Source organism: Dysidea avara, chromosome 7 (assembly GCF_963678975.1).
Source record: "Dysidea avara chromosome 7, odDysAvar1.4, whole genome shotgun sequence".
In the NCBI taxonomy this organism is placed as follows: domain Eukaryota; kingdom Metazoa; phylum Porifera; class Demospongiae; order Dictyoceratida; family Dysideidae; genus Dysidea; species Dysidea avara.
Genome location: NC_089278.1, coordinates 19,235,686 through 19,252,367, shown reverse-complemented (window position 1 = coordinate 19,252,367; position 16,682 = coordinate 19,235,686). Strand labels below are relative to the sequence as shown.

The 16,682-nt window shown below is 37.9% G+C and overlaps 1 protein-coding gene across 1 annotated transcript in view; it reads left to right on the top strand.

The window, feature by feature from the left end:
* The window catches only part of LOC136261089 (adhesion G-protein coupled receptor V1-like), a 259,887-nt gene that overhangs the window by 100,840 nt on the left and 142,365 nt on the right, over nt 1–16,682 (top strand). Inside the window, exons 20-29 of the mRNA XM_066055056.1 lie at nt 301–450; nt 502–711; nt 2,389–2,526; nt 7,698–7,904; nt 10,311–10,448; nt 10,502–10,705; nt 11,271–11,408; nt 11,854–12,066; nt 12,171–12,308; nt 12,359–12,565. Of these exons, the coding sequence (XP_065911128.1) occupies nt 301–450; nt 502–711; nt 2,389–2,526; nt 7,698–7,904; nt 10,311–10,448; nt 10,502–10,705; nt 11,271–11,408; nt 11,854–12,066; nt 12,171–12,308; nt 12,359–12,565 (1,743 nt within the window). The remainder of the gene's footprint in view (nt 1–300; nt 451–501; nt 712–2,388; nt 2,527–7,697; nt 7,905–10,310; nt 10,449–10,501; nt 10,706–11,270; nt 11,409–11,853; nt 12,067–12,170; nt 12,309–12,358; nt 12,566–16,682) is intronic.

The following is a 16,682-nucleotide window of genomic DNA, read 5'->3' as shown; positions in this document are numbered from 1 at the left end:
AAAAAAAAAACGAAGAAAAAAAAACGAAACTTTGGCAGCTCGTATCTCGGAAATGGCTGGAGCGATTTCCTTCAAATTTGGAATGTAGACTCCCTTGGCTGGCGGGCAACTGTGTAGCAAATTTGGTTCCAATCAGATAAGTGATCACCGAGATACAAATGTGTGAAAATGACGTTTTCGTTCTTCCTGTCAATATACTCACGGGTGTGGCGCGCCAGCTTCTTGGGCCGCACGACACACTACCGTGTGTCTTGATATACTGTATGGTATCTTCATGTTTACTGCTTTATCACTGTACAGTGTTAATGGTGCAGTTTTCTCAAAATGTTTTCACTGGCTCTGAGTCATCTGGTATTGTTCCTGTAACTTTATTGTTGAGAGGAGGTACATCAGACATTGACATTAGTGTAACTGTGATACCATCTGACCAGTCACCATTATCTGCTGAGGGTAAGAGATGTGTGCCATAGACTGATTAGTTAGTTAGTGTTGACTGATCAGGTAATGGAGTGGACTACACTTCTACTCCTATCACTGCCACCTTCACGGCTGGAACTACTAGTACTACAATTAATGTACCAGTAACTATGGATGATATTGCAGAGCAGTCAGAAATGTTTGATCTTGATGTCACCATACCACCAGCGTTAAGTGGAGATGTAGTTCCAGCAGGTGTTACTAGAGCAGTTGGCAACATCACTGATATTTCCAGTAAGACAGATTCATGTACTCAATTCTCTGCAATGTTTATTGTGTAATATATACACTTGTTATTTAATGGAAAAACAGGGTAATATTCCATCATAAACTTAAATGGCTTCATGGCATAAATGATGCCAATAGAGTGTACCTTTAAATGCAATATTTTTATAATAATAACCTTTGCAGTAGTTAGTAATACTGCTTTGTCAGATTGTCTGTGAAGTACATAATCTTTGATTTGAATATCCTACTGATCAGAACAACCACGTCTTCCATTTTGCAATGTTTTCAAACAATTTAGCAAAATAAGCAACTATTATGTGTAAGTTTTTATTTGATGGACAGAAACTGTGAGGCACAATAGGTCTACATATCAGTTCCTATCAATCCAACTATCATACAGTACGATAGTTACTGTATAGTAGGGACCACAAAGGAGTAGGCGTGGCCCACGGAATAATATCACTCAAAACAGCCTCAATTTTCCCTGATGATGATGAGGTAGTATTGGTTAGGTAAAACTAAGCCCAAACAAACTTTCAGATTGACCCGAAATGCTTTCAACAAGTTGCTATGGAATTTTAAAAATAGTTTATATAACAGAATTTTCTACTGACTGATTGACTGACTGACTGACTGACTGACTGCCCAATGCTTTAAGACAAGCGTAACTCAATAACGGCTAAGGCTACAGGCTTGATTTTTCACTGTTCGACGCTGCTTCGGCCTGACTGGTGCCTTTGGCATACCGCAGTACGTACAATGCATTCTTTATGGACTTACCAGTGTCCCCCATTCATCTTTGCTGACAGTGAAAAGCATCGATTTGGTGGTAGCACGTGATGGCTTCCCTTCATAATGGAAATTGTACGTATTTTTCGTAGTGGCTATTTTGATTGTAAAGGTGCATTTTGAACAGTTCTTGATTCGTACTGCTGTGTAACGGGTTGAACATAGCAGACAACGAAGCGTAATGGATACTTCACTTTTCAGATGATAATTAATACAACTGGGGTGCACAGCACCATTTCTTTCTTTTAGTATATGCGTGGATTGCAGAGGTGCTTTTCAAACAGCTCTTGGTCCAAAATGCTGTGTAACGAGTTGAACATAGCTGACAACGAAGCGTAATGGATACTTTACTTTTTAGATGATAATTGATATAGCTGGGGTGCGTGGTGCCATTTCAGGATGTGGTATGTGTGGGTTCACCAGTCATAATAATTATTTACAAAAAAAGTTAACAAACAAGTACACAGAAAAATTTGGAATTTCAACTAGAGTAGTGACCATAGCACATCAATAAAAAGTACTGAAACAAGTTGGGGTAGGCACAATATTAAATCACAGTAAAACAATAAGAAGTGTTATATCCCTACTGTGCATTTCCATTATGGTATCCTGAGCACAGTAGGGATATAACACTTCTTATTGTTTTACTGTGATTTAATATCGTGCCTACTCCAACTTGTTTCAGTACTTTTTATTGATGTGCTATGGTCCCTAATCTAGTTGAAAATTCCAAATTTTTCTGTGTACTTGTTAACATTTATAAAGCAGTAAATTGTGCCAGTGCATTAAGCAACACAATTATCTTTTTTAGCTATGACTGTGAAGTTTTCATGCACAATCTACATCTCAATTATCCTAAAGGTGCTATTGAGTTTACTATTTTCCTTACTACAGTTGTCTTCATTTGCTTTGAGCAGTCAATACAGAGTCATCCTGAAGAAACCAGTTTAGCAACAGTTGTACTGAATATCACTAATCCACTATCATTTGATTTTGCTGTGAGAGTGAACACTGTTGATGGCACGGCTGCTGGTGAGTATCTAAGTATTTGTGACCAGATCTGTTAAGAATCCCACATGTTTGAGCAAGCTTAACTTGAGCATTAAGGCCATGAAAAATAATCTTAAGATCTCTTATTAAAAGTTTGTGTAAGCAGTTATAGGCCTAAAGCAAAGGGAGGGAAATGGAATTCATTCATTATATTTTAGAAGGGCTTTAGTGTCTGCACCTGTAAAGATAGAGATACTCTAATAGAGCAGTCATATACTCCAATTAAACAGTCAAGTTTAGCTGAAATACTTTATATTTTATGTTTTGACCTGCCAGGTCACTAGTAGAAAGAAAATAGTGAAAACATGATTAATTGGGTATGGCCTTTATACAGAGTAAAACTTTAATACATTTTAATTATTTAAAAATTCCATAAATTGTTTGAGCACCTGTTTCCAACAAAGAAAGGTGTTACCAGCAAAACCTTGATGTCATTGTGTCTACCAAGGCAAGAGCAGTTTGAAAATATTTGTTTCGTGTCAGTGCTTTTAAGGAGATGCAAAGTATGTCAAGTGTTAGTTTATTAGATGTGCAGTTCGCCATCATTGTTTTCACACAGTTTTCACTTTACCCCTTGTGGTAGGAAGGATCTTTAAGACATAACTTACCCAGCAATGTGAATTCACCAGTGCATGGTAAATGTTGTGGTTTAAGTTAGATCTCCGTGTATTACCCGATTCATAAGTTATGATCGTTTTGTTAATGCCTATAGTTCAAGACACACGGTAGTGTGTCGTGCGACCCAAGAAGCCGGCGCGCCACACCATGAGTATATTAACAAGAAGAAAGAAAACGTCATTTTCACACTTTTGTATGTCGGTGGTACCTTATCCGATTGAAACCAAATTTGCTGCAAAGTTGCCCGCCAGCTAGGGGAGTCTACATTCCAAATTTAAAGGAAATCACTTAAGCCATTTCCGAGATACGAGCGGCCAAAGTTTCGTGTTTTTTTCTTCGTTTCTTTTTTCTTCTTTGTCTTTTCGCACACTTGCAAAAATTGCTATAAAATGCAAACGCGTACTCCGATTGCCTTGAACTTTGGCACACAGAAAGGGTGTCCAAAGGCGAATCCTAGCATCAAATATAGTGCAAATCCGATGAATGGTTCAGGAGTTATGACCGATTATTCGCGTAAAACAAGATTGATTTGTTGTCATGCCTACAGGGTAAACCACGTCATGGAATGAGTTGAAAATTGCTACGTAGATGGAGTAACCATCATAGGAGTGCCTTTTGGTGGTTTGAAAGGAATCGAGATAAAGACCACGGAGATATGACACAAAACCCAACCTGTGTCACAATTACACGATCGATTTTTAGGAATAAAAAAGTATTAGTTTTTACGCCTACTAGGCAAACTGCTTAGAGCAATGAGCTGAAAATTGGTGTATAGCTGGAATAATCTTCATAGACAGTCCTTGCAGTAGTATAGAAGAATTGGATTACAAACCACTGAGTTATGATTCGAAAGCCAACTCCGTGTAGCAAATGAGAGATCGAGATACTCTAATAGAACAGTCACCCTAATAGAGCATTCAGCTAATTTATTTACTCCATTATAGAATTCTATTACATTACAATTATTCTGTAGGGAGTTCAGCTGCAAACAGTTAATCTTATAGACAGTTCAGCAAGAAGCAAGTCACCCTGTAGAGAGTTAAGCTACAAATATATCACTGTAGAGATTCAGAGCATTACAAGTTACACTGAAGAGAGTTCAGCTATAAACAAGTCATGCACCCTGTAGAGAGTTCATCTACAATTAAATCACTCTCTAGAGAATTCAGCTACACACAAGTCACTGTGGAGAGAGTTCAGCTACAAACAAATTACCCTGTAGAGAGATCAGCTACAAACAAAACACTTTGCAGAGAGTTCAGCTACAAACAAATCAACCTTTAGAGCGATCAGCAACAAACAAATCAACTTGTAGAGAGATCAGCTAGAAACAAATCAACCTGCAGAGAGATCAGCTACAAACAAATCAGCGTGTAGAAAGATCAGTTACACACAAATCAACCTGTAGAGAGATAAGCTAGAAACATATCACCCTGTAGAGACATCAGCTAGAAACAAATCACCCTGAAGAGAGATCAGCTACAAACAAATCAACCTGTAGAGAGATAAGCTAGAAACATATCACCCTGTTGAGAGTTCAGCTACAAAACATCACCCTATAGAGACATCAGCTAGAAACTAGACACAATGTAAGGAGTTCAGCTACAAGTAAATCACCCTGTAGAGAGTTCAGCTAAAACAAATCAACCTGCAGAGAGATCAACTACAAACAAATCACCTTTTAGAGAGTTCAGCTACAAACAAATTACCCTGTGCAGAGATCGGCTACAAACCAATCACTCTGTAGAGAGTTCAGCTACAAACAAATTACCCTGTAGAGAGATCAGCTACAAACAAAACACTTTGCAGAGAGTTCAGCTACAAGCAAATGAACCTTTAGAGCGATCAGCAACAAACAAATCAACTTGTAGAGAGATCAGCTAGAAACAAATCAACCTGCAGAGAGATCAGCTACAAACAAATCAGCTTGTAGAGAGACCAGTTACACACAAATCAACCTGTAGAGAGATAAGCTAGAAACAAATCACCCTGTAGAGAGTTCAACTACAAAAAAATCACCCTGTAGAGACATCAGCCAGAAACTAGACACAATGTAAGGAGTTCAGCTACAAGTAAATCACCATGTAGAGAGTTCAGCTAAAACAAATCAACCTGCAGAGAGATCAGCTACAAACAAATCACCTTATAGAGAGTTCAGCTATAAACAAATTACCCTGTAGAGAGATCGGCTACAAACACATTAACTTGTAGAGAGATCAGCTACAAACAAATCACCCTGTGGAGAGATCAGATAGAAACTAGACACAATGTAAGGGGTTCAACTACAAGCAAATCACCCTGTAGAGCGATCAGCTACAAACAAATCACCCTGTAGAGAGATCAGCTACAAACAAATCAACCTGTAGAGAGATAAGCTAGGAAACAAATCGCCCTGTAGAGAGTCCAGCTACAAAAAAATCACCCTGTAGAGACATCAGCTAGAAACTAGACACAATGTAAGGAGTTCAGCTACAAGCAAAGCACCCTGTAGAGGGTTCAGCTAAAACAAATCAACCTGCAGAGAGATCAACTACAAACAAATCACCTTACAGAGAGTTCAGTTACAAATAAATTACCCTGTAGAGAGATCGACTACAAACAAATCACCCTGTAGAGAGTTCAGCTACGAAGAAATCAACCTACAGAGATATCAGCTACAAACAAATCACCTTGTAGAGAGATCGGCTACAAACAAATCACCCTGTAGAGAGATTAGCTAGTAGCTAGAAACTAGACACAATGTAAGGGGTTCAGCTACAAGCAAGTCACCCTTTAGTGAGTTCAGCTACAAACGAATCAACCTGCAGTGAGATCACCTACAAAAAAGCACCTTGTACAGACTTCAGTTACAAACAAATTACCCTGTAGAAAAATCAGCTAGAAGAATTCACCTTGTAGAGAGTTCAGCAACAAAGAAACCACCATGTGGAGAGTTCAGCTGCACACAAATCGGTTTGTAGAAAATTCAGTCACAAACAAATCACCCAGTAGAAAGATCAGCTAGAAGAAGTTACCTTGTAGAGAGTTCAGCTACAAAGAAACCATTATGTAAGAGTTCAGCTGCAAACAAATCACCTGTACAGAATTCAGCTACAAACAAATCACCCTGTAGAGAGATCAGCTAGAAGTTACCTTGTAGACAGTTCAGCTACAAACAATTCACCCTGTACAGAGATCAGTTAGAAGAAGTTTCCTTGTAGAGAGTTCAGCTACAAACAAATCACCCTGTAGAAAGATCAGCTAGAATAATTCACCTTGTAGAGATTTCAGCTACAAAGAAACCACCATGTAGAGAGTTCAGCTGGAAAAAAGTCACCCTGTAGAAAATTCAGCTACAAACAAATCACCCTGTAGAAAGATCAGCTAGAAGAATTCACCTTGTAGAGATTTCAGCTACAAAGAAACCACCATGTTGAGAGTTCAGCTGCAAACAAGTCACCCTGTGGAAAATTCAGCTACAAACAAATTGCCCTGTAGAAAGATCAGCTGGAAGAAGTTACCTTCTAGAGAGTTCAGCTACAAAGAAATCATTCTGTAAGGAGCTCAGCTGCAAACAAATCACCTGTACAGAATTCAGCTACAAACAAATCACCCTGTAGAGAGATCAGCTAGAAGAAGTTACCTTGTAGATAGTTCAGCTACAAACAAATCACCCTGTAGAGAGATCAGCTAGAAGAAGAGTTACGTTGTAGATAGTTCTGCTGCAAACAATTCACCCTGTTGAGAGATCAGCTAGAAGAAATCACCTTGTAGAGTGTTAAGTTACAAAGAAGCCACCATGTAGAGAGTTCTGTAATAAATATATGTATTATATATATAATTTGTACATTTACTGATAAATTCAGAAATATTAAAAGTATTTAACATCTTCTTCATCTTTTCTTCTTCCTGTGGTAAAGAAAAAAGATAAGTTAAAAAAGCCCCAAAGCTGGCCATAGGCCAGCTTTGGGGTATACAAATACAAAAAGAAGTGAAATCTAATTCGAAACAGCCAAGCTGTAAAAGATGTGTGCGACCCTCAAAAAGGCTATGGTGAGAAAAGATGTGAAATCCAAGGTGGCGGCCAAGAAATGGCTGTGATGGTAGGTTAATGGTAAAAATTTTAATAATGACAATTCAGGTGAATTTTGTGCCAAGACCAAGCGGCACCAAAATTCACCTGAATTGTTGTTATTAAATTTTTTACCATTAACCTACCATCACAGCCATTTCTTGGCTGCCACCTTGGCTGCCACCTTGGATTTCACATCTTTTTTCACCATAGCCTTTTTGAGGGCTGCACACTTTTTTTACAGCTTGGCTGTTTTGGATTAGATTTTATTAACTGTACAAATTTATCCTTCTTTTGTTACCATTTTATAGCATTGTAACTTTTGGGCTTCTATGGCTGAAATTTTATTTAACCATTTTTTGGCTATCTAGATAAAGAAAATGTAAATAAAAATCAAGTAGTTTTATTGTAGCAATAAAAATGTGCAAATGTGTAAGGTTCTTGCAAATCCGGTCACTAACATGTTGTTACCATTGTGTTGTAGGAAGTGGTGTAGATTATGATTCAGGACCATACACAGCCATGTTTCCTGCTGGGGTTACAAGAGTTTCATTCAATGTTTCAATAAATGATGATAATATATTCGAACATAGTGAAACACTTACTCTCATAATTGATGCATCCTTACTGCCTAGTAGAGTTATGGCAGTACCAATGTGTCGTCTTGGTGTAACAATTGTGGATAATGACTGTAAGTTAGCAGAAATGCTCTATCATATGTACAATATAATTATGTAGGTGCAGAATAAAACTCATTCTCTTTTTTGAAATACTCAAAGTGCAATCAACTCTTGTAGTTTATTGAAATGGTACACCATGGCTGCAAAGGATTTGCTTATATATGCATCAAAAGCTCAGGTGTATATATTAGTAGATCCCAAGCAGTTGTCGTCTAAGTGACATATGATACTGCCCAAGTGCAATGTCGCACTCGCTCGCACACACAACTTTGCTTGAGATTTTTAAACATTGCTAATTAAGGGGTGTGGCAACTGTTTTGCTTGCAAGACAGTGTAGTAGCCGTTTAGCTCACAAGAATTGCAAGCAAAACAGTTGCCACACCACTTAATTAGCAATTTTTAATATCTTGAGCAAAGTTGCACATGCGAGCGAGTGCAACGTTGTGCTTGGGAAGTACCGTATACCACTTGACACAAAGATTACAATTATGCAATATAACATTTAATCACTTCATCAAATATTTTTTGTGTATTTTGTGATACAGTAAAACATGTGTTAATAGTCATCTGAATTAAGCGGTCATCTTTGTATAGTGGCCATGCTCAGGTGGTCCCAAATATTTTCCCATACAAATGTATGCATTATGGTCTGTATTAAGCAGTCGCTTGTCCAATGCGCTTATCAGCCAGCTAAGAATTCACCTGTGAACTCTGTACACATCATTCAACTCTCATATTACAGTCGTTGACTGATAACAAACAGTTATTGGCTTTTTTAGCCAAAATCTGGCACCACAATAGATAGTTTGCACCATTTCAAAATTATTACACTTCTTGCCTTTCAGTGAACACTATAATCTTTCTGGCTTCATTGCTAAAAGTATTAAATACATTCATGACAAGCTCACCTTGCTGTTACTGGTAATGGTGTCTTATGGTTGGCACACTCTTAATAGTAATTGTCTACTTATGGTCATATGGCTACTAAAATACTGCTGACCACCTTATGCAAGTTTTTCTCTATAACAACCACCTTTATACAATGGCCAAAACCTTCTGGACAGAAAGTGACCCTTACACATAGGTTCAACTGTAAGTATAACCAAGCCCAAAAGTGCCTTCAGTACGACCATAAATGCTTCCAATAGAATGGTACAAAAAAATTTAAATGGAATTTTCTACTGACTGACTGCTTGCCTACCTGCCTGCCTGCCTGCCTGCCTGCCTGCCTGCCTGCCTGCCTGCCTGCCTGCCTGCCTGCCTGCCTGCCTGCCTGCCTGCCTGCCTGCCTGCCTGCCTGCCTGCCTGCCTGCCTGCCTGCCTGCCTGCCTGCCTGCCTGCCTGCCTGCCTGCCTGCCTGCCTGCCTGCCTGCCTGCCTGCCTGCCTGCCTGCCTGCCTGCCTGCCTGCCTGCCTGCCTGCCTGCCTGCCTGCCTGCCTGCCTGCCTGCCTGCCTGCCTGCCTGCCTGCCTGCCTGCCTGCCTGCCTGCCTGCCTGCCTGTCTGCTTGCCTGATGCTTTCAGACAAACATAACTTGATAATGGCTAAGGCTACAGGCTTGATTTTTTTAGCTGTTTGATGTTGCTTCAGCCCAACAGGTGCCTTTTTGCATACAGCAGTATGTACAATGCACGCATCATGGGCTTACCTTTGTCGCAAGATAGCTTCTGGGCTACATATGTTTGTAACAGGAATCGTCCATATTTTCCGTGAAGACTGGATTGATTGCAAAGGCGCTTCTCCTACTATTTTTTGCTTGTATTGCTATGTAACAGGCTGAACATGGTTAAAAGAAAAGTGTAATGGTCACTTCACTTTCGAGTCAGTAATTGATAAATAGATGCACGAATCATCTATGTTTTTATGGTGACTAGATTGTTTGCAGAGGTACTTCTCCTACTGTTCTTCATTTGTAGTGCTGTGTAACGGGCTGAGCATAGCTGAAAGCAAAGCATAATAGCCACTTCACTTTTCGGTCGGTAATTGATAACTGGGACATGTGTTCAGACTAAAATGTTAATTTAACTCGGGCGCCATTCTTCTTATGATGCAGTATGCTGTTCACCAGTCACGATAATGTTACAAAAAAGCAAACAGGAAAATTGAGGAATTGTAAGTACAATTAGAAATCAGAAAAACGTAGGGAAACAAGGGAGGTTACCTATACACCTACAGATATACTAGTAGACATATAATCCCTAATTCAGTCTATACCCATGACTGAATTAGTGATTAAATATCTACTAGTATATCTGTACATAGGTGTAGGCGATCTCCCTTGTTTCCCTACTTTGTTTTTCTATGATCCCTAATCAAACTTAAAATTCCTAATTTTTCCTTATACTTAAATGTCAAAGTGTATTATTTACACACCAATTCAGTGTAATCCCATTGTGCATATATTTATTGTTACTGTAGCTCCTACCATCATTTTCAGCAAGTCAACATACAGTATTGATGAAGATGCTGGACCAGCACAACCTGTACTGGTTCTCAGTAACCCATCATCAACTGATATTACTGTACAAGTTAGAAGTATTGACATCACTGCAACTGGTGAGTAGACCAACATCACCTTTAACAACATGTTAACAGTGAGAATATTACAGGAGATGTTGATTATGATTCTGGACCATACAATATCACTTTTCCTGCTGGAGTGACCAGTGCTTCATTTAACATTGCTGTAGTTAATGATGATGTACTGGAAACTAATGAGGACTTTACTCTCATTATTGTCACATCCTCACTACCTGATGGTGTCACTCGTAGTAATCCTGGTAGAGCCACAGTGAACATACTGAATGATGACTGTAAGTGAATCAAGGGAATGTGCTATAGTTAAAATGATGATATTGTTGTTATTATATACATGAGACTGATGTGGAGCAGAGGTCAAGTATAATAGTCATGTAAAAAGCATTTGTACAAAGGTAACTATTAATTCAGATACCGCTAACACAGGTTCCACTGTAATTATGACAAAGATAAATGACGAGTTTGATCTTTATTTTTAAAACCATGTAATCACTAATGTCAGTTAACATTGAGTTCCAATATTGAGTAGCTTTGTGGAACAAATGACAAACAACAACTTACAGGATGTGTAAAGCTGTTCCTAGTTCTAGTATGATGTATACATCAATAGTTTTCCCTACTGAGTTGGAGGCTCTAGTGGTATGCCCCATCCATAATCAGTGATAGTAGTAAAACTGTCATTGTGATTATCTGGGAGTATTCAACTCACAGTGAACAAGTACAATGTTGCTTTTGAACAATACTGACACAGCAATGGTTCAGTAAATAAGTGAAATTTTAGACCCTAGAATGTTACATACTGTACCACTGCAATGTGCACTTCTCTTGTTACTCTTGTAGCTATTACTGTCACCTTCAATCAGTCAACATACAGTTTTACTGAAGATGATGGACCAGCACAACCTGTACTAGTTCTCAGTAACCCATCATCGACTGATATTACTGTACAAGTTAAAGATACTCAGAATACTGCCACTAGTGAGTGAAGTGATAGTATTACAGTGAGCCTTACCCACAATTATGTCACAATGTAAAAATAGTGTGATGGTGCAAGGATTTCATACAGAGAACTATTGGGAGGGGTAGTGTTTTGTAATGATTGCATTTACACAAGGGCAAAGATGAGACATATATGCTGGTTTTGGTATTTGTAGATGGGCTTATTTTGCATTGCCACAACACGTGTATCAGTCTCTTACTTTCATTATCCGATGGTTCCATGTTGTGAAAGCTTCAAAATTAAATAACTAAACATATTAATTTAAAAAAAAAAAAAAAAGTTAATTTCATTTGCTACATGATGAAGTCCCCACACTATCACAACCATTTTTCATTATGACATCACTTTTCATAAATGTGCATAAGGTCCATATGCTAATACACCTTGTGGCATTAGTGGTAGTAGCAGTAAATACTATTACAGGAGGAGGTGTTGATTATGATTCTGGACCATATACTGTCAGATTCACTGCTGGACAGACCACCAGTGATTCATTTAACATTGCATTAAATGCAGATGGTTTGCAGGAAGGAAATGAAAATTTCAATCTGACTATTGTACTCACATCACTACCTGCTAATGTTACTCGTGGGACAACCAATAGCCAGGCTACAGTGACTATTGTGGATGATGAATGTAAGGGCCAACAGATCAGTACAGGGTATTAGTATAATGCACCAGTTGATTCAACTTAAATTACTATTAGTGTAATTTCATCAATTGCTAACTTCATTACATAGCCATAAATGTAAGATTCAACCAGTCAACATACAGTGTTGCTGAAGATGAAGGACCAGCACAACTTGTACTTGTTCTCAATGACCCATCGTCAACTGACATTACTGTGCAAGTGTTGAGTGCTGATGGGGTAGCAACTGGTGAGCATTCCAGAACTTTCAGTTATATTTATAGTGTGTCCACATTACAGGAGGAGGTATTGATTATGATTCTGGACCTTACACTGTCACATTTCCTGCTGGACAGACCAGTGTTTCATTTGATGGTCATATAAATAATGATAATATTTTGGAAGTTAGTGAGGACTTCACTCTCACTATCAACCCATCTTCACTACCTGAAGGTGCCACTGTTGGTGCTCCTGATAGTGTCACTGTTACTATAGTGAATGATGATGGTAAGATGATGCTAGTGTCTGCATCTTATCAGAGTTTAAATTTTTAAATTTCTAAGTTTCTGGTTACATGTGACATTTTATGTTCATCTAGTTTCTTGTATGTAGAACCATGTATGCTCAGTGAGTACCATTCAGCACAGCCATTAATGTAAACAACATACAGGGCATGTACCTTACTATATACAATTCCATTAAACTAGATGAATAAAAGAATTGAAAATTTTAAAAGGGGAATAGGGATCACTGAAAGAAACCATGAAACAAGAAGGGATCACTGAAAAAACAGCCATAAAACAAGAAGGGATTGCTGGGCTGGTAATGTAAATCATAAATCCCTATTTTGACCCTGTGTCATAAATTTTAGTCACATGCTCTGTCATTTTTAGATGAGTCAAAATAGGGATTTGTGGTTTACATTACCACCCCAACAATCTCTTCTTGTTTCATGGCTTTTTTTCAACGATCCCTATTCCCCTTTTACAATTTTCAATTTTTTATTCATCTAGTTTGTGTACTTTTTATTAATCCAGTAATAGATTTGTTTTACTGATAATGGTAATTGTTGTAGATATATATAGCAATTTACAATTAGTGGCTGTCAAGTTCAGTGTAAATTTGTTGTTATCAGACACACTTGACTGTATTATTAGAGTATTTACGTGACTGCTCTTGGCTGTGGACAAGACTATACATGTACATTACACACATTCCTAATATTGAGCAGCTGTTGTCTTGCTACACGTCAAAACACTTAGTCATTGTAGTATCTTCATGCAGTGTTCATGAATTCTCACCACATGTTATGATACTAAGCTAGCTACTTGTCACAAGACATGAAACTCTGACATATAAATATAAGTCAAACATTCAGTGTTTGTGCATTTATCGTTTCAGCCAAGACTGTACACAATAAGAATCATGCAGATTTTCCAGGGATGCATAAACTACAATTATTATACTGAGAATAATTATGGTGCACAGTAAATATAATGTCAGAAAGGAGATACGTGATATAGTCTGTGCCGAGTATGTTGCATTGTATCCATTGGGTATACTACAGTGAAATCTATGTTGTGGACATCTATGAATACATATGGCTTCCCACAAACGATATGTGGTATATACAAATAAATTAAATTGTTTCACATATACTACATCATAATACAGTTAGTCTATAGACTGTACAGTAGCTAATGTGCATGCATACACATCATTCACAACAACAAAGTCAGATACTGTGTAGCTGTGTAAACCATGGGTTATTGGCAGCATGAAGCCATGTTGTTTACACAATGCATGTGGTCAGACAATTATGGCCTCACAAATAGTTTAACTTAATTTTAACAAGACTAATATACTGACTCCACCCAACTTTAGGCTTTGCATGGAAAGGAAATATGGTTTAAAGAATAGCAATGAATAATCTCTTATATCTACATTATCACTTCATTATGTCTCTGATAGAGCACTTGTATGGTCGCTCTTAGCAAATTTCCATTGTGCGCATACAGGGCCGGAGCCGGACCACTTTTCAGTTAGTTGAATTTGTAAAAGATTGAGATACTCTAATAATAGAGCAGTCATCAGAATATACTCTAATAGAGCATTTAGTATAGAATATAGCCGATGTTCTAATTACACTGCTTGAATCCCTATTAATTGTCTTCAAATTGCTAGTGAGTCATCTGCATGGTACTACATTGGGCTAATTGATCATGCATATCATGCCTTAGCAATTCCAATGGCTTTTGTTTCTCAAAGAACCAAGCCTTCACTGATTTTTTGTATCATGATGACTCTGACCTCCATTGCAGTTCATAGATGGCTGAACCACTCAAAATCCCTGGGCTCCAGCCCTGTACGTTTACAGGAAGAACTAGACTATACTTACCATGCGGAGACGCTATGCACAATCTTCCAAGTGTTAGAAGTGCTGTTACAGCTTTCAGCCTTGATGAATGCTACCCAAAGGAACTCACCCAGTGGAATCCTGTAATTTTGTTGTTATATGGCTTCCTTGATATACAGTAGTGAATGGCGAAGAGAACTTAGAAAAATTTCGAGGTGCATTGTGGTTGGCGATTTGTGGAATACAGACTTATTAAATGGTCATGGACATGTGGAAGGACTCAGTAAGCATGGCTGTATAGTTTTTAGCATGAAAAAGTAGATAACTTTTGCTGTACATGAATAAAACAAAATAATTTATTATGATTTATGAATAATAATTATAATATGAACAAAACAGCAAATTTCAGTTTTGTCCCAAATATTTATAGCTGAACTGTTTATAGCTGAGCTCTCTTCAGCGTGTCTTGTAATGTTCTGAATCACTACAGCGATATATTTGTAGCTAAACTCTATAGGGTGACTTGCTTCTTGCTGAACTGTCTATAAGATTAACTGTTTGCAGCTGAACTCCCTACAGAATAATTGTAATGTAATAAAATTCTATAATGGAGTAAATAAATTAGCTGAATGCTCTATTAGGGTGACTGTTCTATTAGAGTATCTCGATCTCTCATTTGCTACACGGAGTTGGCTTTCGAATCATAACTCAGTGGTTTGTACTCCGATTCTTCTGTACTACTGCAAGGACTTTCTATGAAGATTATTCCAGCTATACACCGATTTTCAGCTCATTGCTCTAAGCGGTTTGCCTAGTAGGCGTAAAAGCTAATACTTTTTTATTCATAAAAATCAATCGCGTAATGGTGACACAGGTTGGGTTTTGTGTCATATCTCCGTGGTCTTTACCTCGATTCCTTTCAAACCACCAAAAGGCACTCCTACGATGGTTACTCCATCTACATAGCAATTTCAACTCATTCCATGAAGCGGTTTACCCTGTAGGCGTGACAACAAATCGATCTTGTTTTATGTGCGTAATCGGTCATAACACCTGAACCATTCATTGGATTTGCACCAAATTTGCTGCTAGGATTTGCCTTTGGACTCCCTTTCTGTGTGCCACATTTGAAGGCGATCGGAGTACACGTTTGCGTTTTATAGCAATTTTTGTAAGTGTGCGAAAACACGAAGAAGAAGAAGGATCTAATCCAAAACAGCTGAGCTGTAAAAAAAGAGTGCGGCCCTCAGAAAAGCTATGGTGAAAAAAGATGTGAAATCCAAGGTAGCAGCCAAGAAATGGCTGTGATGGTAAAAAATTTAATAACGACAATTCAGGTGAATTTGGTGCCGCTTGGTCTTGGCATAAAATTCACCTGAATTGTCGTTATTAAAATTTTTACCATTAACCTACCATCACAGCCATTTCTTGGCTGCCACCTTGGATTTCACATCTTTTTTCACCATAGCTTTTCTGAGGGCCGCACTCTTTTTTTACAGTTTGGCTGTTTTGGATTAGATTTCACTTCTTTTTGTATTTGCATATAAATAGGCCAGCTTTGGGGCTTTTTTAACCTATCTTTTTTTCTTTACCACAGGAAGAAGAAAAAGATGAAGCAGATTTTAAATACTTTAACTAATTCAGATTTTATCAGTAAATGTACAAATTATATATATATATAATACATACATACATATATATATATATATATATATATATAATACATACAGTTATGACATGTCAATTATTCCCTACGGATAACTTGTTTGCAGCTGATCTCTCTACTGGGTAACTTGAAATGTATCTATACAGGGCGATAGATTTTTTTTTTACAGCTGAACTCTCTATATGATTGTTTCTTTGTAGCTGAACTCTCTACAAGGTGATTTCTTCTAGCTGATCTCTCTACAGGGTGATTTGTTTGCAGCTGAACTCTCTACATGGTGGCTTCTTTGTAACTGAACTCTCTACAGGATGACTTGTTTCTAGCTGTACTCTCTACAGGGTGATCTGTTCGTAGCTGAACTCTGTACAGGTGATTTGTTTGCAGCCGAATTCTCTACATGGTAGTTTCTTTGTAGCTGAACTATCTCTACAAGGTAACGTCTTCTAGCTGATCTCTCTACAGGGTGAATTGTTTGTAGCTGAACTCTCTACAGGTCTGTAGCTGAATTGTCTATCAGATTAACTGTTTGTAGCTGAATTCCCCACAGAATAACTTGCAATGCAATATAATCTAATCAAAAACAGCCAAGCTGTAAAAAAAGG